This window comes from Echeneis naucrates, chromosome 23 (genome assembly GCF_900963305.1).
Source record: "Echeneis naucrates chromosome 23, fEcheNa1.1, whole genome shotgun sequence".
Classification (NCBI taxonomy): domain Eukaryota; kingdom Metazoa; phylum Chordata; class Actinopteri; order Carangiformes; family Echeneidae; genus Echeneis; species Echeneis naucrates.
Window position 1 is genome coordinate 7,125,733 of NC_042533.1, and position 24,659 is coordinate 7,150,391.

The 24,659-nt window shown below is 40.2% G+C and overlaps 1 protein-coding gene and 1 non-coding gene across 6 annotated transcripts in view; both read left to right on the forward strand.

Annotated features, from left to right (window-relative positions):
- The window catches only part of LOC115036714 (ELKS/Rab6-interacting/CAST family member 1-like), a 99,643-nt gene that overhangs the window by 51,313 nt on the left and 23,671 nt on the right, over window positions 1–24,659 (forward strand). For all 5 annotated transcript variants that reach the window (XR_003840423.1, XR_003840424.1, XM_029495021.1 and 2 more), the window contains 3 exons: window positions 532–663; window positions 5,117–5,277; window positions 19,835–19,982. Coding sequence is in view for 3 of the 5 variants with exons in the window: in XM_029495021.1 (XP_029350881.1) it covers window positions 532–663; window positions 5,117–5,277; window positions 19,835–19,982 (441 nt within the window). In the remaining 2 variants the exon portion in view is untranslated. The remainder of the gene's footprint in view (window positions 1–531; window positions 664–5,116; window positions 5,278–19,834; window positions 19,983–24,659) is intronic.
- On the forward strand, window positions 24,479–24,551 carry trnak-cuu (transfer RNA lysine (anticodon CUU)). Its single transcript has one exon. It is a non-coding gene; the product is annotated as a tRNA-Lys (tRNA).

A 24,659-nucleotide genomic window follows, 5' to 3' on the forward strand; every position in this document is an offset into this window, starting at 1 on the left:
CATGTAAACCAAGCTGTGACAGGAGACGCTGCTGTTATGGGAAACTCAGAACACACTGTCAGAAATGTTGGGCACATTTGACCCTCTGCTAGAAACGCACTGCTTCGTGACACAGGAAAGAAAATAAAATACTGAAAACTGGCGCCACTTTTTACCAGGCCCAAGGAGTTAGTTTTATTTCATCAAGTCCAAAAATAATAACTTAGCTATGATATAAAACACATAAATACTGACATTTCAGAGGCTGGAATTGTAAAATGTCTTTGCACATATTAGACACAGTCGGTCCATACTGACATATACTAACGCGTCTCAAAAGGATTACCACACAATTCTACAGACATAGAGAGGATGAAGCTTTTAGTGAAGCCCTATCTTTATTGGTTTCGAATAAAGTAGCTGATTGATTTAAACTAAATTTGATTTTCCGTTCATGTCATGCAGTGTTTTGGTTCTGACCAGATACATGTATAACAAATGTCTCAACACTGCACTTATCCATGCTGTCTTAACATTGCATACTCTCCGTAGGACTCCCTCCGTCAGAAGCAGGATCGCATCGAAGAGCTGGAGGAGGCATTGAGGGAGAGCGTTCAAATCACAGCAGAAAGGGAGGTGGTGCTGGCCCAGGAGGAGCAAGCACGCACACAGGCCGAGAAACAGGTGCCGTCTCCCACAGTGTCAAATGTACACGCAAACATTGTCTAAGATTCCTCTCCCCCAACCAACAAATGTGTGAACCAAACCTTTCCTTCATCTCAACCCCTTTCAGTTATTTATCTGCAGTAAGCACCCACACACATTGTCACAGCAAAGGATTTCCTTCATTCAGTTACACTTATAAATGCTCAAGAAAACAAACATCTTTGTTGCACCACAAACTTCTTTTGGCATAGTTAAACATTGCCATTCCAAAAAGGGCTAATGACGGTGGCAACAGACAGCCAACTGAACTCATTCAGGTGTGCTATGTAACTTGTTTGTTTGCCTGCCCAGTCAATAGTCATTTACAGGGGGGTAAATAAAAACTTATTTAAAGAACAGTTGGTGTTTTGTCCTCCTCAGACGACAACACACAAACAGCTTGTCCTTAAACTGACCACTCAGATTTTTCAATCTGTTTTATCTATACTGAGACAGCGGCGAAGTTCATAGCAGTGGTGAGGTAGACTCAGAAAGGAAAGTTTTAGTGGATTCAACCTCAGACCAGTTGGGAGCGCGTCTGTCACTCCCCTGGATGCCAGTGACTTAACAACGCCACAGAGATGGGAAATGTTTCTCAGAGTTTGGATGAATTTTGACAAGTGGGAAAAAACAGCATGAGTCGTAAGGATGAGAATTACCCTGAGAAAACACTGCCCACTGTAGCTGTTGGCACAACTGCTGGACTTCATTGTTATTACTGCCTCTAAAAGTTGGCTGTCCTCTCTGGCCTTTACTTACCAGACTACCATTGGACAACCACATGAAGACAAGCATGCAAGCAGATGTTTTACTTTTGCTGACACCCTCATCTTTGCTAAATGTTAGCAAGCACAACAGCAGAATAAGTTCCAGACAGCGGAAGACACATAGAACATGATCAAAGACAAGTATAGAGATTTACTGTATGACAAAGACATGATTGACAGACAGAGGGAGATAGAGTGTGTGAAGGTGAAACAAGGCGCACAAGACCAATTCAGCTTATCAAAGGCTTTTAAAATGATCAAAACTTAATTTCAGATTCTAGTCAAGATCCTGAAGTTTTCAGAGACGGTAAATACCACAGGAAGCATTATTAAAATGATATACATGATAGATCGGATTTTCCTTTTGATGTAATGATGCAACAACAACAACAAAAAAAAAAGATTGTGGATTTCGATTTTTGATTCTGGGGATTTGATGCAACTTGAAGAAGGTTTTGAACAATCAGGGACTGACTGTGTGTGTGGGTATTGTTAGGTATACATAGGGCACGTGAAGAAAACACTGTTCATTGAAGTCAGTATCTATGAAAGAGAGTCGATTGTGTGTCAATTACGTAAACATCCTCCATCACAAACTTTAGGGACCCACGAACCTCTTTGAGAACTTATCTGAGAGTGAACAGGCCTAAAACTGTCAGTATTTACAAAGGTAAAGCTTGAAGGAAGTGAAGGAAAGACGAGAAAGTCATGTCCAACATGTTTATTGTTCTGATGTTGACTGTGGTTTAATTTCTTGAGACTAATTTATGCCAACCTTTCACATTTAATTTAGCAGCAATATATTGAAATGGTTCAAAATGCTAAAAGTGGCAGCTTTAATTAGTCAGAACTGAAGCCATTTAGGCCAGGACAGGGTGCTGGAGAGCGTCCTCGTCTTCAGCGAAGGAGGAAGGAGCAGAAATGTCAGCGTGTGGTGAACAAGTTAAGATGACAGCCAAAAGCTCAACATGGTCCTCACCCAACATCAACAACACTAACTCGGCCTTTCAGCAGACACACACACACACACACACACACGTGTGCTCAGCACACACAGGCAGCATAGTAAATACACACGATGATGTTCCACATACATACACATATTTCATAAGACACACAAACATGGCGGAAAGAAGTGCTAACTGCTATTTAAACAGTGCACCGGCGCAGCACAACATGGCATTCAGCTCGAGCCAGATGGACCCGACTTTGGTTTTCTGACTGGAAACATGTCCATATATACACAAGTAAATTGTAAATAAATATTTTTGTGTCCGTGTTTTAAACTGCGTCACTGCAATTAGCCTTGCACATAATGATTCATAAAATGATGACAGAGGGGGGACAATTTCCTCCCTTAATGAGGACAGCCTGTTCAAAGGCATACACTTAGGATATTACAGCGTTGCTGCGCGCAACTCAGAAGCACAGACTCATATAAAATACAGCCAAACCAGGCAAAACCATACATGCCATGACTAAATAGTGGTGGACTCATAAACATGCGCCGTTCATATGCTGCTATGTTAGAACAACTGTGTGGATGTGTGTGTGTTGTGTGTGATTGTGTGTGTGACTGTACCATGGATAGGGTTTGTCCGGTAAAAATGGTTTACCATATGAAAATATACTCAAACTATTCTGCGAGACATGAGTCATTGCTGTATGTGTGACCAGTAAAGAAAGGTGTGTGTGTGTGTGTCTGAACGAGAGACAGAATTGAGTCAACAGTATGACACACACCATCTGTCTCTTCAGAGACCAAACCAAAGACAGACCTGCTTGTCTCCAGCTTTCCGTCCTTTATTAACCAGATCATTTTAATTCTTGAACTCAGTGCACCTTCCTCTCTATTCCTTTCTTTAGCTTAAAATAAATATGAACTCACAGACACAAACTGAAACATTCAAAAGACTGAAGGGGTTGCTGTCCTCCTGTGCTCCAGCTCCTTTTCCACCCGGGTCTCTTCACTCTTCACCCATTCTTGCATCCCTCCATCCTTCAATCTCTACATCTGATGTCAGCCAAAGGCCTTTCACTCCTCCTCGTCCTCTCCAGTTCCTCCTTTTTATCTTTCCTTTTTGTTTCTGTCATCTCCATCCTCCTTTCTTCTCCTTTCCTCTCCGTCTTGTCTAAATTGCATTTTTAACACAACCTGTGTTTCTGACTGCTCAGTACTACTTACTCCAGTCTGCTGCACTTTCTTTCATGTTTTTAGCATTTTTGCCTTTTGTTTTCTCCATCTGCTTTAAAGTTAGTTTTTTCACTTGAGTGCTTTTACAACTTTTCTCTTTCTCCTGTCTTTCTCTTTTCCTCCATCACATATTCTTGTCGCTTTTCTTTACTGTACCCTTTTTTACCCCTCCTTTCTCCCTCTTTACTGCCTTTTTTGTACCCCTTTTCTCTACTCCATTTTCTTCCTTATTTCCCTTTGTGTTTAATGCTCTTACTTACCACCCCACTTTCCGATTCCTCATTGTCCCATTGCATTGTTTTTCCCATCTCTTTCTCTCTCTCTGCTCTTTTTGGTTGCAGTTCTTTCATATTCCAATGCATGAGTTCACTACGGCCGGCTTTAGGTGGTCAAAGGTAACAATCATCATGGACCAAACTCGCTTTTAACTTTGTATCATACTCAGTCATGTCAGTTATTTTTGTGAACTTGGGATATAAAGTTAAACATGGATACTTAAATAGTGTTTTGTTGAATATAAATACAGTATGTTACCTTGTAAACTACTGAAAGGTGAAAACTATTTCCTCCAAAAAAAAAAAAACTTCAATTCATGAATTAATTTATTTAAAACTAACTCAATCCAGATTACAGATGATTTGATTAAGAAATCACTAGAGTAGATATCTGTAGTGTCTTTTTTTTTATCTCAGGATCAACCACAAGATCAGGATGGTGAAGGGCAAGACAGAATGGCAGAATGGTAGCAATGACAGAAATTTAATGGGCCAAAAGATTTGGTTAGAAGAACTGTGACAACATGGCCATGCTGCAGGACGTCATGAACAAGATTAACGTGGAAAGAAACAGCAAAGAGTAAAAACAGAAGAACAGGAGGGAAAGATCATCCAGCATGCAGCTTCATTAGTCTGCCGACTTCACTAATAGGAGCTGATTTCAGATTCATCTCTGCCCCAGGGTTTTCACTTTTTTATCTCTACTTGTTTAGAGGAATTAAAATGATATATCCTTTTGACTGTTTAAACACTCCTGAGAAGTCTGTAGTACCTTAGTACCCTGTGTGTGCATGCATGTGTGCGTGGATGTGTGTGTCTGTGTGATCAGTGTCTAGCCGTGAGAAATGTAGCGACCTGGACCTTCTCAGACCTCACAGACATTAAACTGACAAACTGATTTATACCCAGAGACAGAAAGAGAGAGATGAAATAACAGACAAACAACACAAAGAGTCAAAAGGAAACGAAAAGAAAAACTGCATGTTTGATGTTCCGCAGTGGAATATTTAATGTAAAAAGAGAAGAATTATTTGAACATTTGAAAGCACGGTAGCTGTCTCTCTCTCTCACACACACACACACACACACATCTATAGAGACATGAATGCTGACTATGTGTAAAAAAAAAAAAGTATCACATTGAGACAGAGAATATGGACATATGATGTGTTTCTGTGTGTGTGTGTGTGTGTCAGGTGGAGGACCTGCTAGTTGCCATGGAAAAGGTGAAACAAGAACTGGAGGTGATGAAAGCCAAGCTATCATCAACTCAACTCTCCCTGGCAGAGAAGGAAGGTCACCTGACCACCCTGCGGGCTGAGAGGCGGAAGCACCTGGAGGAGGTCCTGGAGATGAAGTAAGGATGCAAAAAACATATTTTAATCCTTCTGTTTACGTTCATATGTAAACATAATACATTTTAACACTTCAGCCAATCCTTTCAACTTTAGCATATCCGTCATGTTGTAATGTGCATTTTATTTATATTTTTTCAACTGAACTGACTGTACTTGCCTGTTGGTGTATATGTGAAAAGTTTCTGACCATCAGAGAGTGCCTTTGACTCTTCACTGAAATTACATCCCCCCAGTTTCTGATGTTGCTTTAACGTGTCAGGAAGCTGATCACTGATCACATTGTCATGATCTTCACCCAACACCTCTTTCACTCCCTCTCACCTTTTCCTCCTCCTTTCTTCTTTATCTTCCATCTCTTTTTCTCTGCACTTGAAAGTCAAAGACCTTAAGGAGTGTGTTAATGCAATAACCATGTACCACTGTCCAGCTCTTCATGTGAATGATTACACACACAGACGCCCACACACTCATGCACACCCTGTAACTCAGAGTAAATTTGAATGTAATTTTAATAGATGGGTTTGCATTTTAAGTGCAGCTAAGAGGAGTCCAGCAGTCCAATGATTCCATGTATTTTCTGCTGTTTTACATTCTCACTGAGACCCTACAAAGAGGTGTAATTTACTGGAATGGCGCTTTCAGCTGAAATAGAAGCCAAAGAGAATGTCCATGTTAGCAAGCAGTGCCCGTTTAAGCAGTGGAGCACAGTGGGACTTTATTCTGGCATCAGGGGAAAGTGAGGGCATTTCTGTGATTTAGGTTTCCCACACTCTATTCTATCTGTTTTTGAGTAAAAGAGATTGTGTGTGTCTGCGTGCTTACTTGCATGCGTGCGTGCGTGTGTATTTGCATGCGTGAATGTGTGTTCACCGGCATGGCCCAGGTGAGCAAGTAACTGGCCATTTCATCACCTTATAGTAATGACCCGTGTGATTATTACAGGTGTCAGTGTTTCAGAGTGCAGACTTGTTTTCATATGTCATTTGCTTGTGGGAATGTGTAAAAGCACATTACTGATTTATGGACATTAAGACGTGCCCACTATTTTTTTTTTTTTTTTTTATGGCAAAAGCACATACATGAAGAGAATGTATCTACACATGCTTCCTTACTGCATCTTCATGCACATAAAAACACAAACGCAATACGCCAACACACACATACATGCTTAGATTTATCAGTCCCTGGTGGGCAGTTCAGTCTGTGCCATCATTTAGCTTTGCTGTCCCACAGGCATCGTGTGTGTGTGTGTGTGTGTGTGTGTGTGTGTGTGTGTGTGTGTGTGTGTCTGTACACCTGTGTATGTGTGTGCATCCACTGTGGTCACTATTAGTAATGAACTGCGGTCAACAGTTTGTCCAAACTCTGCTCTGCTGTATGACTGTAGTTCCACTGACAGAGCACAGAGATCAAGTGTTTACTCTGCTGTTTGTGTAGTATATAGACACACTGACTGTTTGGCTCTGTGAAAAATAACTATGACTTACACATCCAGTATTAAATTGCAAATGAATTCCTTTTTCCATCTCTTATTTTTTATACAATATGTAAAGTCTTATTCAAAGATACGTCACATGAAATAGAGCAGGGAATGATAAACTTTCTTTGTCCTTCAGTGTATAGGGGCTGTTATTTTTGTGAATAGCAAAATAATGCAGCTTATCACATTTGGAGATCAACAGGTAGAGAAGCACAGTTTTTTTCTCTTCCTTTAAAATCATAACATACCTCACAATAGATGTTGTAGACAAATCTGGTGCTCGTTTCTTCTTCTGTCTGCTCCAACAGGGTTTGTACACCACAAATATTGGTTGTTTTTTGGGGCTATGCTCATTATTGACAAAGTGTCCTATTTTGGCCAGCTGCTTTTCAATTATTATCAAAGGTACAATTTTCTGCTGTTCCCTCTCGTATTCTGGTTGTTTTCTAATGAAAAGCAGCTCACCCGAAGCAGACCGGAAATTCCTCTTTTAAATGCTGCTTTGAGTGGAGTTGTCTGTAGGGGCTTCTGAAGCATTGTCACATTAATATGTGATTATTTGACAACTTACTGAAAAAATACACTTTGCACTTGCACAAATGCACTTTCAAGCTCTGTCTCTGCATAATGCATGATATTTTTCTGGCTGCAGTAAGATATTCTTCTCACACATATGTGATATTGTGTATTTTTCCTTCGATTAACATTCATTGAAAAGCTTAGATGTTTCAGGTAGTTGCTATTTGTCTTGCAATGAGTAATGGCCATGACGCCATTACTCATATTTTTCACAAGACGTTAGGGTTTGGTCAGCAAATGTGTCATTTGTGCCTGGCTTTCTCCCACACGTAAAACAAGAGATGTTTAAGGTGGCTGTGTCCTGTGTGTCCATATATCTCACTGTAATGCACATGAAACTGTCTGTGCACACACAGGCTGCCGTAACTCTTTGGAGTTTGATGTCTGATTTGCGGACTGGTTTTACGTCGGTGTTAGGTTAATATTACTGTAAGACATGATATATGATACGCCATCTTTCAGAGGAGAGAATATATTAACACAGATGTGGCTCCACACTCACATGCAAAGAAATGTACCAAATAGAACTGGAGAGGCACACATACTGAAAATCTTTATCCACACATAAAGACACACACACACACACACACTATAATGTAGTTGTCAGAGTGTCTGTCTACCCTTGCACTGTAATTTTACCCACCGGCTGTATACACCTTCATCCAATACACATCAGCCCCTGTGTATCTGTGTATTTTTGTGTAGCTGCATGGGTTTGCTGTTTTAATATGTTTGCAAACCATAGCATCTTACACACTCACACTAACAGGTAAATACAGAACGATACAAACATACACACACTCTGCCCTGCAGGATTCCACCATCCGACTCCCCCACTGATAAATCATCCGCAATGGCCTCCACACATGTGTACATGCTCATAAACCACACACAGACATATTTTTCTTGTGATATACATTAAATACTCACATGCTCATTTTCTTCCCACACTAATGCTGATGTATGTTGTCGTGTTGTCTTTCAGGGGGTGTGTGTGTGTGTGTGTGTGTGTGTGTGTGAGTGGCAGCCAGCTGCAGGAATGTGCTGACAGTGTCTGTATAACAGCAGGGACTCTGGTCTGAATTCCTAATCTGGATGAGTTAAGGCCTATTTTATTCACTGCTATTTGGCTTCACTGACATTTGTCACACATCTCGCCCTGTCTGATATACACACACACACACACACACACACACACACAGGTGCACACATATACTTGCATGTCCAGTTATGTGGATGGATGTTTCTGGATGTAGTACATGATTTGTTTAATGTAAAACAAAACAGACATAGATTTTTTTTCTTTTACTCTGAGAGAAGATGAGACAAGTCAATTATGTTGAAAGCCTCACTGCTGAAGTAATCTCAGATATACCGATATAATTTAAACCTTAGAATTAATCTTGCAGCTTTACCTGAAGGACTTTGGTCAGGGCAAGAAGATGGACATCAATTATATATTTTAAATAAAACTTGGTTTGTGAAGGTGTACAATGGGTTTAAAGCTGGAGACATTTTGATGAAAGTACTTTGCAAGAACTTAATTCTTGCAATCTCAGCTTTATCATTTTATCCATGGAAGCTCAGAAATTGTTGTGTTGTACTTAGATGTGGCTTCAATAGCCACTTCTGAGGAAGTTGACGAAAAAAAAAAAAAAAATATATATATATATAGATACATATATATATTTCAGTTTTTCTTGATAGTCCATTGAATATGTGTGCATAGAGAGCAAAGATGTGGATCCAAGAGGTGGTAAAAGGAGAGATGATAAACCAGACAAAACGAGCAGGCGAAAAGAGTGGAAAGAGGTCAGGGCCACATTTATAAATCTCTTTTTTGCGGGGAGGGAGACAGTAGGAGGATAATAAAATGAAAGAAAAGAAGCAGAATTGTTTTTTTGGCATTGAGAATAAGAGGGAAAACAGGAGAAAGAAGAGAAAGACAGCTGTCCAAAAACAACTTACTGGAGCCAACAAAACTGCGTGATATCGCGAAGAAATTATATTACTCTCATCTCTGTCTTCCGTGCTCCTTCCGTTCATTCATCAATTTGTCAGACTAAACTGGATATTGAATTTGTAACCACTTAGATGATATACTCCTCCTTTACCTTCAACTTAAACTTCCCTAACATTGTGACCAAAATTGTTTGCCAATTTACTGAGTATTAGTTTGAAAAGACAAAATTTGGCATTGAACCAATTTAAATCAGAATTGCCCTTTTCTAAATGGTCACAGATGAAAAACAGCAGGACAATGATTTTTGATTATTTGTTCACATTAATGATGCTTATTGTGGGGGGGGCATCAAGGACACCGACAAAAAAACAGAAGCATCTCAGTGAAAAGACCCTGCTGTATGGAGGCAGGAATAATGCACTTCCAGCAACAGCCATTTAAGTGAGTCACATTACTTTTGTATGGTTTAGTATGTAATGAACATGCTTTTGTTCCTCTTGTCTTGGTCTCATGCATCCTGGGTCTTGAAGAATTTGAACAATTTTGACTAAAGGGGGTCTGTTTATACACAAATTGTTTGCGTCAGATGTAAAAAATGTACTATCAAGGAGGTCAGTAGAATCACAGAGCTGCTGTGGCATTTTCAGCCTCTCACAGTTGGAGCCTTGGCTGATGCCTCAAGGTGAACTCTATAAATTCAATTTATTTCTCCTTTGCTGCTCTGTTCTTCATTTTATCTCCCCTCCCTTCTCTCTAACGCTCCACACCCCTTCTGCCTTCCCTCCCTTCATTCCTACCGTCCCTCCCTCAATCCATCCCTTCCTCTGGCATTCCTTTCCTCCACCTCTCCCATTCTCCTTTTTCGTCTCTCACTCCTTACATCCTTACCTTCAGTCTATATACTGCCTTGCCTGAACTTAGCTTCTCTGGAAACATCATTATCGAATGATTTCTGTCTGGGCAGGCTGTATATCTCTTTGCATGTCACCGTCTGTCACTGTTGTCACATACTACAACATACATACTAATCAATGATGTGTGTGTATTTCGTTTGTGTGTGTGTGTAGTCAAAAGATGCTATTTTTAACGGGTCTATCAATTGGATGACAGCTCTGCTCTCTACAGCCAGAAAGCCATAACTAACAATAGGCGTGCATGCTGCCTTCAGAAATAAGACACACATACACACAGAGTTACTTACAAAACCAGACAAGACAGCGTTACTTTATAAAAGCGTTCACTCCCAGAGGAATGTTTGTGGATTTATACCCACACGCACTTCACTTCTATAGTGTGTGTGTGTGTGTGTGTGTAGAAATATAAATATATATATCTACACACACACATGCCTTAGAACACATCCCACACAAATGCATGTACACATGCTTATGGCAGCACACTAAACACAGAGACGAGTGCTTTGATCCCCTCAGACTGCAATGAGATTAATCCACACTGTGCCAAAGCAAGTGTGTGTTAGCGCCTGTGTTTGTTGTGTGTTGTGTGTATGACAGACATGTCAGGAGCTTAGTGTGACAAAACGGGGCACGCCATTTTGACACTTAGTCTCACAAGCTGGAATCAGGGCGCTTTGGTCTCTGTCTCTCCCTCCCCTCTCTCCAGTTTTCTTGTGCTTTCAGCACTTGCCTTTCTTGCCCTCTTCTCTCTGTCTCTGGCTGCCTTCCTTTGTCCTCTTTGAATGTTTTTACTTCTCCCTTGTGAAAAACTGAGAGATATTGGAATCAGGAAAATAAAAGCAATAAAAGATGTGCCGCAGTTAGATGTATTTAAAAAACAGGGTTTTCTGAAAATCTTGCATACCACTTATCCTCAGCTGCATATGCATCATAACAAATTTTATAGTGCTGAGTCTTTATCATGTCTATTGTAATTGTCCTTATTTCATGTGTAATCTGTACATGTATTTCAGAACATGCACCAATTAAATAGACTGAGCTGAAATGGAAGAGTGAGATATACTGAAATTTAAAACAAGTAATAGGAGCCAAGATCAAGAGCGAAATGTTCAGAAAGATGGAAGGCAACCAAACATATCAGAACCAAAAGAAACAAGTAAAGAGAAAGAACAGATAAAGGAAAAAAGGATGCGGCAAAACCTAAGCTTGCCTGCTTTCCTCAGCTGATTACAGGTTGTGCGTGCCAGGCCATCAAACAGATCATTAAACAGCAATTAAAGAGGGAGAGGGAGTGATGAAGAGGGAAAACATATCAGAAAGAAGAAAACAAAACAAGCTTTTTTCAAACCCTCCGATTGTACGTTGTGAGTGCCAAACAATGACATTTCTGTTCTGGACATAATAAAACTTTAGTAGACGGACAGCCAAAGCAGAGCCGGACAGACTAGTGACTGACTTGTAATTGGCTCCATTAATGTGCAGGAAAAAAAACAAAACAAACCAAAAAACTGTGATAGATTGAACCAGTGAAAAATTGACAGACTTATAACTTGACAGCTCTCACATCGGCAGCATAATCATAGTTATAAATCCACACACAACTACAATGTAAAGATTCTGTTTCCATTTTAAGACTTTATTCCCCCTAATGGGAAAGTTGGCTTGCTGTGTGGCATTGAAGTCTGCAGATACAAGTGATAGTGATCGAAAAAACTGAGCACATAATCGTACCAGATAAATCAAATGAAACAATGGAAACAGAGACAATGGTTCCAGTCAAATTATGACAGTGATGTTATTGACTGGGCTGTTGTTTCGCCCTGAAAATGCCAAATTTTGCTGCTGAAGATAATTTAAATAACGGTCTTTTGCAACTAACTATGGCTGTTTGTACTGAGTCACAATACAGAAGATTAATCATACAAATCATATTTAAAGGACAGATTATTTTCCTAAAAACTGTCTATGTATACTTTATTTTTTGACAATTTCCAATTTAATCTGATGAATATTTATGTACAATATGGAAATCCTCACTTGTAGCTGCATTAATTTCAACAGAAGATACAAGATACCTACACTGTACTATCTCATACAATCACACGGAAATACATTTCTTTATTGTTATTTATGTATTTCAAGTTTGGATAAAAACCAAAGTCAATAGAAATTCAACATTATAGTTTGGAAATTGATTTAAAGTAAATAGTAGATATTTATATAAATGAGCAAAAACACAAAATCACCAGTAGTGTCCTTTGATATGTACTATATTACCAATGCAGTAGAGGAGTAGTTCAGGATCAACATATACTTAATTTTAGTTAAAAGTTTAAAAGCATTAAAATGTAAGCTCTACTTATCGGTATGCACTAATTCATTTTGGCCCAATATTACTGTGTTTTAAGGAAGTGCTTTGCTTTCCTTTGTCCACCATGCAACAGAGACCATAGATACAGTCGATCCAAACTGTCTTGTCTGTCAGTCTCTTGCTGTCGATTCAAGCAAATATATCATAAAATATGTACAGCGTGCTTTAATAGATGGTGGGGAGTCACAGGTGTCCAGCGCTGTGGCTGGTCTGTGTTACAGGAGCGAGTTTGTGCTGACAGATTGTAAGCAGATGTCTTGGTTACTGTAGCACAGGGGAGAAATGGATTCACGGGAAAGAAACAGAGTGAAGACAAAGCTGCATCTTTAGTCACACTTTCCTGTGTGTGTGTGTGTGTGTGGTCCCATGTAAAGAGCATACTCTCGCGGACCATGGATAATGCATTTTTACACCTTTCTTATTAGTCAGAGTGTGTGTGTTTTTTTTTTTTTGTGTGTGTGTGGGTGAGAGACTGGCGGAGAGAAAGAGGTGAGGGAGCGAGAGAAGGGGGTGTTTTTCAGGAGAAAAAAGTGAGTGAGAAAAAGGGGAAATGTGTCAAGAGCAGATCCTCATTCTGTCATGCTGTAGTCCCACCTGCCCTCCCCTCGCTCTCTCTCTCTCTCCCCTCCTCTAACTGCCTTTGTCTCTCAACCTCCCTCTCCAATCCTCTCCCCCATCACGTCTCTTTGATTTGTTTTCCTCCAAATCCTCCAGTTATTTTATTCCCTTCCCTGTCAGTACTGTTTCTTTGTGTGTGTGTGTGTGTGTGTGTGTGTGTGTGTGTGTGTGTGTGAGAGAGAGAGAGAGAGAGAGAGCGTGTAGCTTTCTTGCTGTCTTTCTTTAAGCCTCTCTGATGTACAACAGCTCTTTGCAGGGAGCTTTTCTCTCCCTTTCAAACACACACACACACACACAGATGGACTTATCCAGTGCACCAGCTTTAACCTATTTCCCTAAAACTCACTCTAATTTTTTTCCACTTCTCTTTGACGGTCTCTCATCCCTTCGTCTCTCTCTCTCTCTCCATACTAAATCATTCATGTCCAGTGTCTTTGACCCAATTCTATGATAGATTAACAAACACATACATAGACACACACACACAGCTTTTAAAAAGATCTCACAAAACCCCTGCTGTTCCCAGTGTGCTGTAGCACATTATACGTTTTAATCTAAGTAACATTCATCTGAAATAAAGAAAGAAAAAGAAAAGGTGTCTACGAAATCAGGACCTGGGCTCTGTCTGACTGTATGCACGTTTTCAGCTTTCCTCTTTTTCGTTTTTTTTTTTTTTTTTGAACAGTCATAATAAACAAGGAGTGTTTCCACATCAGTAAACACATTTTGGTATTTGGCATGGAATAAAAGCCTTGAGGGCATTTCTAACTGTAATTACTGATAATCATTTTACCATTACTCTGTGTTTTGAATGTATCATTATCCCTTTGATGTGTTAAATGTTGCCCTCAAGAACAATTTTACCATTTCAAATGCACATAACAACTGCGCTAGGTGTCGATCATTTTCTTCAATAACTGCTGGTATAATCTAGTGAAGTGAAACTTTGTGTTACCGCATTAACAGGAAATGTAAATGTTTTACTATTAACCAAGGCTTTATTGGCTATTTCGGCTTTGTTGCTCCACACATGGCAGGCCAGCACTAACATATGCTTCATAAAATCTGCTCTGATGACTGCAGTCATTACACCTTTTTCTCTTGTAGCGCTATAAATCTGTGTGTGTGTGTGCACATGTGTTAAAAGATTAGCAAAATTTAAAGAGAGGCCCCAAGCTGCATTCTTCTCACAATTTCTTACTCTTCTACCTTTTTTCTGTCTAACTCTTTACAATTTAAAGCCGTGAGGCATAGCAGCAGTTCACACCTCAAAAATCTGTGTGTGTGTGTGTGTGTCTTACTCAGAGAAAGAGAGAGTGTCAGAGCAGATGAGAATAAGAGGCCCAATACTAGCTGGTTGTCTGCCCCAGGACAGAAGCTGTCAGCTGGGAGAAAAATACAACTCTGCAGGGCCCTACTCCTGAGACATATAAACTAAACTAGTAGCTCTTTGTGTGTGTGTGTGTGTGTGCGTGTGTGTGTGTGTGTGTGTGAGATCAAGAAAGGGAAAAAGGTAGAATTAGAAATTGGTTCATTTTACAATCAGAGCCATTATGCAGAGACATGAACACCAGAGCTGGTGTGTGAGTTTGAGGCCAAATGCCGCCTTATTATCTGGCAGCACACCGGTAAAAGGAAGAGAAACAAAAGAGAGGAATCACTCAGTAGCTTGGTGCATCACAGATGTCTACAGTCCAGTTTTCAATGCTACCTCTATGCTACCTCTACGCATCCCCTTCTGTACTCCATTTTCACACCTCTTCTCCGCTCTGCCTCTTCTAATTTCCTCCCTTCTTGTCTTGGTTGGAATCACCGTCCCTGTGCTTGGTTGACGTGTAGATTCAAGATTCAAGATTAATTAATCGTCATTCAAATTACAAATACAGTACACCGTAGAATTACTGTGTGTTGTTCATCTTCTTGACGTTATGGACACAGTAGACAACAGTAGGCCAACTAGAGCCAAACAAAAATAAGAAAAATAAGCTTTGTTTTAATCACATGTACTTCTCACCTCACCTGTCATCTGGTGCGCTCATTTTATTCCTCATTTATCACATCCCAATTGTTTCTTTGACTTCTAATTTTAACACTTAAAACTAGCCTGGTGTGAATGAGGACACATTCAGAGGTTTCAGTTTGTGAAGCTTATTCTGTCTGCTTTTGTTTAAAGCAAACCAAAGCTCACATAACTTATCATTATAGTAAACATAATTATCAAATTTTTTGAAATCTTCTGTCGCCAGACAAGTGAATGTGCTGATTTTACTTCCCTCAAAATGCTCATTTTCTAAAATTGGTCAGAAATTGTTGAGTTGTTTTTGGAAAAGCTTTCGTCGTAGACTATGTAACACTAAGAAGTTCTAACAAGTGTTGAATAGGATTTTCTGAAGCCCAGCATGCAACCTCTTTTCATAAAAATGAAGTTGCACTTGACCTTGATCCTACAGGGGTTAAAGAGTAATCTCTGGCGTCTCACAAGTAACCAGAGCAGACAGTGTCACAGAAAACAATGGGGAACTGCTTTGTAGCAGAGAGCAGAAAGGGGATTATTTCTAAAATAGCTCTGTGTTTGTCTTTGACAGAGACTGGCCAGTGTCACACTGAACTCTACTTTACATACATGCACATAGTCACTCACTTCACTATTACACATACAAACGCACAGAAATAAGCCCTGGACACACACAGACAACATGTGAACATGTACACGCACATGAAATACATATAACCACATCCTTAAAAGCACATAGACACATACAGGAACACATGCTGTCATAACACAGACTTGCAGCTATCACTTAAACACACACACACACACTGTAGATTTCAGTAAAGGGTGACACCATGAAAGAGATAACACAGCACACACTGGAAGCTGGTTTAGTGTGTTTGAGTGTATATGTGTGTGCAGAAATATGTGAGTGATCTAAGACCAGGCATTAGTGTTTCTGATAAAGTGAGGGGCCTTAAGTGGTTTTAGGAAGGAGAGAGCCTCCACACAGTGTATGTGTGTCTGGATGCGTGTGTGTTAGGGTTGGGGTCAGGTGCCTGGTAAGTTTGTGTGTTTCTGCTTTCTGTCTGCCTTGTCGCCGCAGCGATGACATCATGGCACACGACTGCCAAGCGACGGAAAGAATTCCTCCCTGTCTTCTCTAGAGATGAGGGAGAGGAGGTGGAGTAGATAGAGTGACGGAGGATGGTGGAAGGTGAAGAGAAGGAGACAAGAAATGCACAGTGGATGAGGGATACTGATAGAGAGGAAGTGAGAGGGAGGCTGAAAGTGGGTGGGAAGTGGAATGACAATATGAGACTGAATAGAAAATAGCCTGTGAGATGTTCATATAGCTTAGACTATAGTGTAGCTGTATTCCTGCTCACCATCATTACCACCTCTGTGAAATGCTTCTCAGTCTAGTGCCAGTCTTCTATGAACTTTTACAGTGAACTGTCAATGGAACGTGTCATTAGATTTTCCACTGGAGCCCCTTCCTTTGGACCCCAGCTGTACTCACGGTACTCTCACTGAAGTAAATGAGGAGGCTGCATCGGAGCAATACAGTGTTTTGACTAGGCGTACACAAAAACTAACAGCAGACGCCATGGCTAACCGTTTATAAACACACAATCCTGAGACAGATGTGTCACACTATTGTACACACAAACTGACAATCATTTGTACACTGTGCTCTACAAAAATGACAACATTTCAAACAAAAGTTGCTGCCCACCACGAGGAAGTTTTAGAGATAACATCTTTAACAAGGTTTTATTCTTCACTTACTTTTAGTAGACCTTTCTTTATCCTACTTTACTTTCCATATTGCTGATGAAAGGGAAGACTTGAAAGGAAAGTTCTAAGGCTGTGTATCCACTGGGAACCTTTTCTCCTCACAGCGCTGGCTTCGTTGTCTTTGTTATTTTCAACCATGAGGACACACTGCCAGCACTGCTGAGAGCATACAATGTTTTAAAGTGCCCTCTGACAGTAGAATTATCTAAAGATTTAGCAAAGGAGTGCTACACTTGAAACAGATTTTTTAATGATCACATAGCAACAGCAGTAGCCACAACCAGCACTTGTCATAAGGATGTGTTCAGCTCTGCACGCTGAGAAGACCAAGCATACAGTGTTCAAAGTGTTTGCTGGTATGTGTTTGTTAGACAAAGATGAAGGGAGCGTCATGGTGAGGCCCAGAATGAAATGAGGGCATCTGGAATAAATATCATTTTATCACTAGGGTTTACAAGCGCCATGTGCTGGCAGGTAACTCTCAGATATGATATAAAACTAGGCGCACTGTTAGCTTTAACAAGACTAATGTTCCATTAGCCTTTCTGTGTATGTGTGTGACTGTCTGTGTGTGTGCGTGTGTGTGTGTGTGCAAAAGTGTTAGCATGCAAAATAAAGGGAGAGACTTCAGTGTTGTTCCAGTATATTATAATGTGGAAAAAAGGAAATGTTCTTTCTCAAAGCTTAAAGAAGTCCAATAGTTTATGGGAGGTAATGACATATCACTATGAGTTACTGCAGAGGTTTTGGTTTTTAAAACTCAGGTGATGCTTTGGCTCGGGTAATAAATAAATGTAAAAAAAAGATTTTCATGAGTGTGCAATTGCCATCTTTTGTTTTGTCCTTTGGCTTTTCTGTAATGTTGTAAAATAGATTTATTCAATCCATCACCAAATATCCCAATGTTTTTCCAGTGCTAGAAAAGAAGTACATTGTGATATCACACATAATAAAGATGCAGTATCTTTAATATCTGAAAATACTGCCATCATATTCTCAAGTGGGAAAAGTTTTTCCACAAAAAAGCAATGAGAAATCTGACAGTGACCAGATTCCCCCAGAGAATCCATTTGCCAACTTAACTCTTAACTGACAGGATTTCAGCAGCACAGATGCATAATGGGACACCTGCACACTGACTGTGTGGTCAGAGAGGCTGCCTGAATAATTTGTGGCTATTCACACAGTCATAAGATGCAATCTGTCATCATGTTAATGCTCTCATTCCTCCCTGCACTGCTGTATCTGTGTGTGAGAGAGACAGAGGGAAAGAGTGTATTTATGTGTCTTCAGTAAAGAAACAACTGAAGTGGAATGTAAAAGATATAAAAAGGGAATGTGTCTCTGAGGATTTGTGAGTATATCAGGATCATTGTATCTGTATTTTCTTAGATTTAGGTACAGTAATGGATAATAGGAGAGGAGCGAGTCAGAGATGTTGCCTCCTTTAACTTTGTTTCTTTTGTTTTATCTCTCTTCTTTTGTTGTAACTGTAACATTATTATCTAGAAGCTGCAGCTTTATTGGTGTGTGTATGTACATGACATTCAGAGAGACGTGCAGACAAGGAATATAACTGTGCATTCATATATGACATGAATGAATGTGGGTTTGTATGTGCGAGCGTACGTGTGGCCAATGTTCAAGCCCCCTTTGGGATTGTGGAGAAAACCTTGTGATTTAGATTCACTGTGGAAACTGACAGAATTCCGAGAATTCGGAGCCTTGGGTGTCCTGAGAGGTGGTTGAGCCAGATCTGTGGCTGATGGGCTGGATGGGATCCGGCTTGTTGCTTCCTGACCACACGGAATGCTATCTGTCTGTCAGCCCGACCATCCAGACGAGGATGAGATAGAGAGAGAAAAGCTGGTTGGAAACAAACACAGATGAGAGTAGTATGGAAAACATTTCAACGTGTGTGTGTTTATGTACTTAAATTAAGTCAAAGGTAATTAAATACTATGCTGTTCATGGCTAATTTGTGTAGATTCTCACATGTGGTATCCGAGCTCCAGTGGTGGCTTGTGAATCACTCCTTCATCGCCAAGCAATAGGCTTAAAGACACTACCTTGGCAATGCACACACTGTTGAACAGTCCATGAGAAAGACGCACTGACTCCAGCCTACTCCATTGTTTGGATTGCTAGAAGCAGATGTTTAATTCTCCTTGCATAAAGGAGAATATAAAATATAATCCATATAGTCGTTGTACAATGTGTGATAGTCACTTTTTTGAAAACATGTTTTCTGTATGGCTGGTGTGAGAAACAAGTGAAAAAGTTGAAGATAAACACATGCTGCAAAGTGAATTAAAAAAAAAAAAAAGAACTGTGGACATCATGATTACATGGTGTGCATCATATTTGAGCACCAGTGAGCCCCATATTTTGGAGAAAAATACATCAAAATCGCAATGTGGTGCTGGTGTTGAATTTGAAGACTTCCTTAAATTTATTGACATACCATGGGTTCATCATAACATTTAAGTTCGCCCAAAATGATCTCTAGCCATGTAGAATTGTTTTGGTGTCCTTTGCCCAAAAATTTTGGTTCCACCTCGAAACAAGGGAGGGGACAGGAAGTGTGTTGGGGAAGGGACGGAAATCTCAAGAGACACAAAACCTAGACTTTTGTGTAATTTGGGTGAATACAGTAGGTCATTGAAGATTCCTCTGTAAAGTCACTGAGTGAGTCTTATTGGTTGAATTTGCTCCCACTACAACTAATGTTCAAGTGCAACGTCATTAAGTGCACCTTCAATTCAACAAAATGTGTTTCTAACAGCAGTTTTAACCAAATTTGCTCACTTTAAAGTGTGACTGTTCTTTGTGCAGGCAAGAGGCGCTGCTGGCTGCTATAAGTGAGAAAGATGCCAACATTGCCCTGTTGGAGCTCTCCTCATCCAAGAAGAAGAAAACCCAGGAGGAGGTAGCTGCTCTAAAGAGGGAGAAGGATAGTTTGGTTCAGCAGCTCAAACAACAGGTATGATTACTATGCAACACAAACACACACACACACACGCACATCCAGGTGGACAGATTGTGTTTGGTTTTTCAAATTTGAAGCCAAAATGTAGTAGAGTCAGAGAGGAAGAGCATGCAGGTGAGGTGGGGAGCAAAGAAAACATGAGATGCAGAGAGAAACCGAGACCAGATGTGACCACAGTCCTCCAACCACCAAAGGTAAATTTAGGATTACCCCACCCCCCATGCACTCACTACACACAAACACACACAGAGTTCAAACCCTTTACATATCTCTGGTAACAACACTTTCATATGAATTTGTATTTATTTAAATTCCATGTCCACATATTCTATACGCAAACACTCACACAGACACACAACTGTGTACACGTCACTTCTCTGGTATGGATACACTTCCACAGAGTTGAAGCACACAAATATGTATACACACACCCCGATATGTACACAATCACTCAGGCCAAAAACAAGGTTATAAACATGACCAAATGCCTCTGTGGTTCTCCACATAGAGGGCTATTCACATACACACTAACACTGAGACACACACTCGCAGACAGTAAATGATCTCGTGGGTCTAGTGAACTAACCAACCCCTTAGTGGATGAGCCTTCAGGGAGTTTAGTGGATTTCTTCTTTACTGTTCTCCCCTTTCTGCTTGTCTGTCTTCCATGTGTCTCTCTGACTACACACACATCATATAGGTTTCCACAACACATGCATTTATATCAGCAGCGTGGTCTGTTCACATAACAATAACTAGCACTTCATAGGACACGAGTCCTTAAATTACAGGGCAGTGCTAAAACCCAGCTATGTGCATTTCTATTTTTATGCACCTGGGACCAGAGTCACACACACTTCACACAAACACCATTTCTTTGACATGATAATGATGCACAGTAAATCAAAACTAAAGGGAGATTGGAGAGCTTCATTTCCCTCGATCAAAACTGTGAAATTTAGCTGCTGTTCAGTCATAATAACTGAGTTGTCATCCACTGTAACAGTTCAAGTAGATAATGCTCTTCTGTTAAAAAACATTACAAGTTATTGAATATTGCCAAAAATCCACTTAATGGATAGAAAAAGCTCAAAGGGATTCATCAAGACAAATGTGGCACGTGCAAGCTGGAGCAAAATCAGTGTGTGCCAAAGTGTGTTAAAGAGAGAAGTACGGAGTGTTAGAGAGAGGCTATGTCAAATGAAGTCATTATAACATGTATCATTCACTCACTCACTCCCTCTTCCCCCATCATTACACCACTGCTCTTTTCATCCTATTTGAAGTCATTTATGACACCTCAGGGTCTCAAAGGTGGTTACTGACAACACAGAGACTCTACTGTCTGCTGCTTCGTGTGTGTGTGTGTGCGCAAGTGTGTGAGTGGTTTTGCTCCCCCCTTTGGTCTCTCTCTTTCTCTCTGTGGTGTCATAATTTTCAGTCCTTCAATGATGGATCACAGCCGACACTTCCTCAATATTCCCGTTTGTGTGTGTGTGTGTGTGTGTGTGTGTGTGTGTGTGTGTGTGTGTGTGTTTCTAGTGTAACTTTCCAAGGAGCTGAGGCCAGTGCAGTATTTTTAGCTCTCTCCATCACAGTGACATATACACACACTTTGTCACTGATAACCTGCCTGGCTGATGAATACAGGCAAAGTTCTGGTATAAAATATAAACATAAATATAAATCAGGCATGAATTGAATTATTTGCTTTGCACTAAACTCCATTCGCCATAAGGCCAAATATGGCAACTGCAAACAGATAGCAGTATTTTTAGATTAGTGTGGGTTTGCAAGATACATCTCTGTTCATCTTTGGCTTCTTATGTGGGTCGTTTGCATCCACTCTCTTTTTTGAAGTTTCCCTGAAAGTTGTTTTGAAGGCTATCACTTTTCGGTCAGGCAAAGGTCAGTCATGTCCCAGGTCTGGGCTGAATTTAGGATGGTGGCCTATACTGCACAGCTGCAGTGCCAGGATCGAACAGAAGCATAACATCAGCTTGTTGATTAAATTTCACTCCTCTGGGAATGAAGACAAGAACTTTTCAGAACAAATTTAGAATTTATTGTATGTAAGAAAGAAAAAAGGAGGCCAAACGTAAATCAACAGAGTGCAAATATTGTAGAGCAGTGTAGTCAAAAGCATGCAGTCAGTATTTTGTTGATGCTCAGCACATAGACATGACCACATTTTGTGAGAAAAGTTAGATAAATGGATGGAACATGTGTACTTACAGTTTCTATGCAGCATAATTGTGTGACCATCAAAGTGTTTCCTGTATGTTGGCTTTGACCCTGAACTGCAGTTGAGGCAGAAGGCTATAGATCAAGCTGACCTTTCTTCACTCTCCTCCTCTCATCTTTCTCAATCAGCTCTTGCTTTACTCAGATTTTTATTTTTATTTTCCTCAGCAGCACAGTAGAGACAGAGACTAAAACAATGAGGGAAAAATAATGTTTTTAAATGCGAGAAAGCAAAGTCGAGGCGAAGGGACTGCAATATTTTGTGAAATGGAAAAAATGAAACAAGATGGGGGAGGTAAAACGTATCTCCTTCCCACCACAGACACATGCTGCTAACATTTACAGGTGGCGTGTGTGCGCGGCTGTGGCCTTGGTCATTGATCCCCATGGCCTGGCTGTAACAAGGGAGAATTAGCTATTTTCCAGATGATATGCACGTGCATGAAAGTCTCAAAACCTCCAGAAAATAACCCCACATGGAGCCCCACATTAAAACTTTAATAATGTTTCTCTTTTATAGACAAAGGAATTTGTTGTTCTCTTTCCTGGTCCATCATTATTTGTAATCATTATGACCTCCCCTTTCACCGATAAAAGTGAAGAAATCTGGGTCTAATCTAATTTATTGTTCCACAGAGGCCTATCAAAATTAAATAAGTCCCCTCGGTGCTAAACCCTGACACCCAGTGTCATTTGTAATTTTCCACTCCTCACCAACTTTCTGCTCTTGACAGAGGGGAATAAACTAATCTAATTCCTTATCATGATGAAATAGTTCTTGTCCAACCATGACTCAGCACCTTTTTACTGTTGATAATTGCATGAATATTGACAAAGGTTTTTCTTCTACCACTGGAGGAAAAGATGAAACAACAAACTAATCTAATATTCCTCAGAGCCTTATCACGATAAAATTATGTTCTCCTGAATACGTCTCAGCAGCCATAGCCCCATTTCACTCTGCGTTCAAATGTTTCTCATTCTCCACATTATCCTTGGGTTACAGCAGAGCCACACGGACGATAGATGAAGGAGAGAAGAAGAGGAAGGGAATGCTGAGGGAGGAGGAAGAGGGAAATAATAGTGTGATGATTAGATGAGATGAGAGCGATAGTTGGCACAGGAACAAGTGAGCTGAGGTCAGCATTCCTTACAATTAGAGAAAAGGGGAAGATGTAAAGAAAGGCTTGAGAGGACAGAAAGAGGAGGACTGAGGCAGAAATAGAGGTGGCGTTAATTACTTCCCTTCCTTTAGTTCTCTTTGTTCTTCACTCCTATTTCTTTTCCCCTTACCTACACTTATTCCCTTTACTTTTCCCCACACCTCTTTTTGTCCAACCTCTTCACCCTCACAGGTCCAAACAATGAAAGAAGAATTCTCCTTAATCAAATGTGCAAAATTTAGTTTTCAACAAAAGTGACTTAAATTTTACATGGATCTCCTCGATCCCATGCAAATCCTCTAGTTGTTGCCATTAGACTGGAATGAATCAAATTCCCCAAAGACGTTGTCTATTTTACACCTAGATAAGAGAAAATAACATTTAAACTTTAAAAATGGTTTCCACTCTGATGTCAAAACTTTGTTACTTGTGTTTTTCAGATAAGACAAGAACAAAATGAAATGGGCAAAAAGAACTGAAGGGGAAAACACCAGCAATATAGAGAAAATTTACTAACACAACAAAGAATCAGTGAGAGGAAAAGGAAAGCTATGGAAATGAGGACAAGTTGCCGAGAGGATGGAAAAGAGCTGGAGAGACAATTAGTCATGGATACAAGGGTGTGTTAAGGAACTCAAGAGTTAAAGTGAGAGAGAGAAGAAACACTGTGTATGCAGAGGGAAGATTTAAAATCAACATTAAAAATAAACGTTTGTTAACAAAATGGAGGAAGAGCGACAACAGGACCAGAGCGTTGGGGAGCTTTTGTTATAGAAGGAAAGACTCTACCATAGACAGTAGTGAGTCTGAGACTTCAGAGAAATAAAGACAGGAAGGAGAAGGAAGGACCTTTTAGGGATTATTTAAATATGGAAAGCTGAAACGAAGAGGAGAAAGACAGGCCCAAAGACAGTGTTTGCAAAATGCTTGAGTGATTTTGATGTACCAATTGAGGGGGTTAGAGATCAGAGAGCCTCTTGACACATCTTATCTTCTACAAATGCTCTTTCTCCATTCTTCCTTTCAACCATTTGAAGGAATATGCTCATTTGCTTCGGCCAACATTGGATGTCACAGGACCTAGCCCGGCTAGCTCAGTCGGTAGAGCATGAGACTCTTAATCTCAGGGTCGTGGGTTCGAGCCCCACGTTGGGCGCAGAGTTTTTTGAGAGATATTGGAAATCAGTACGAAAATATGTGATATTGACTTCAGACATGAGTTCATAAAGACCCCCATGTTAACAAAGCCATTTATAGAGCTGAA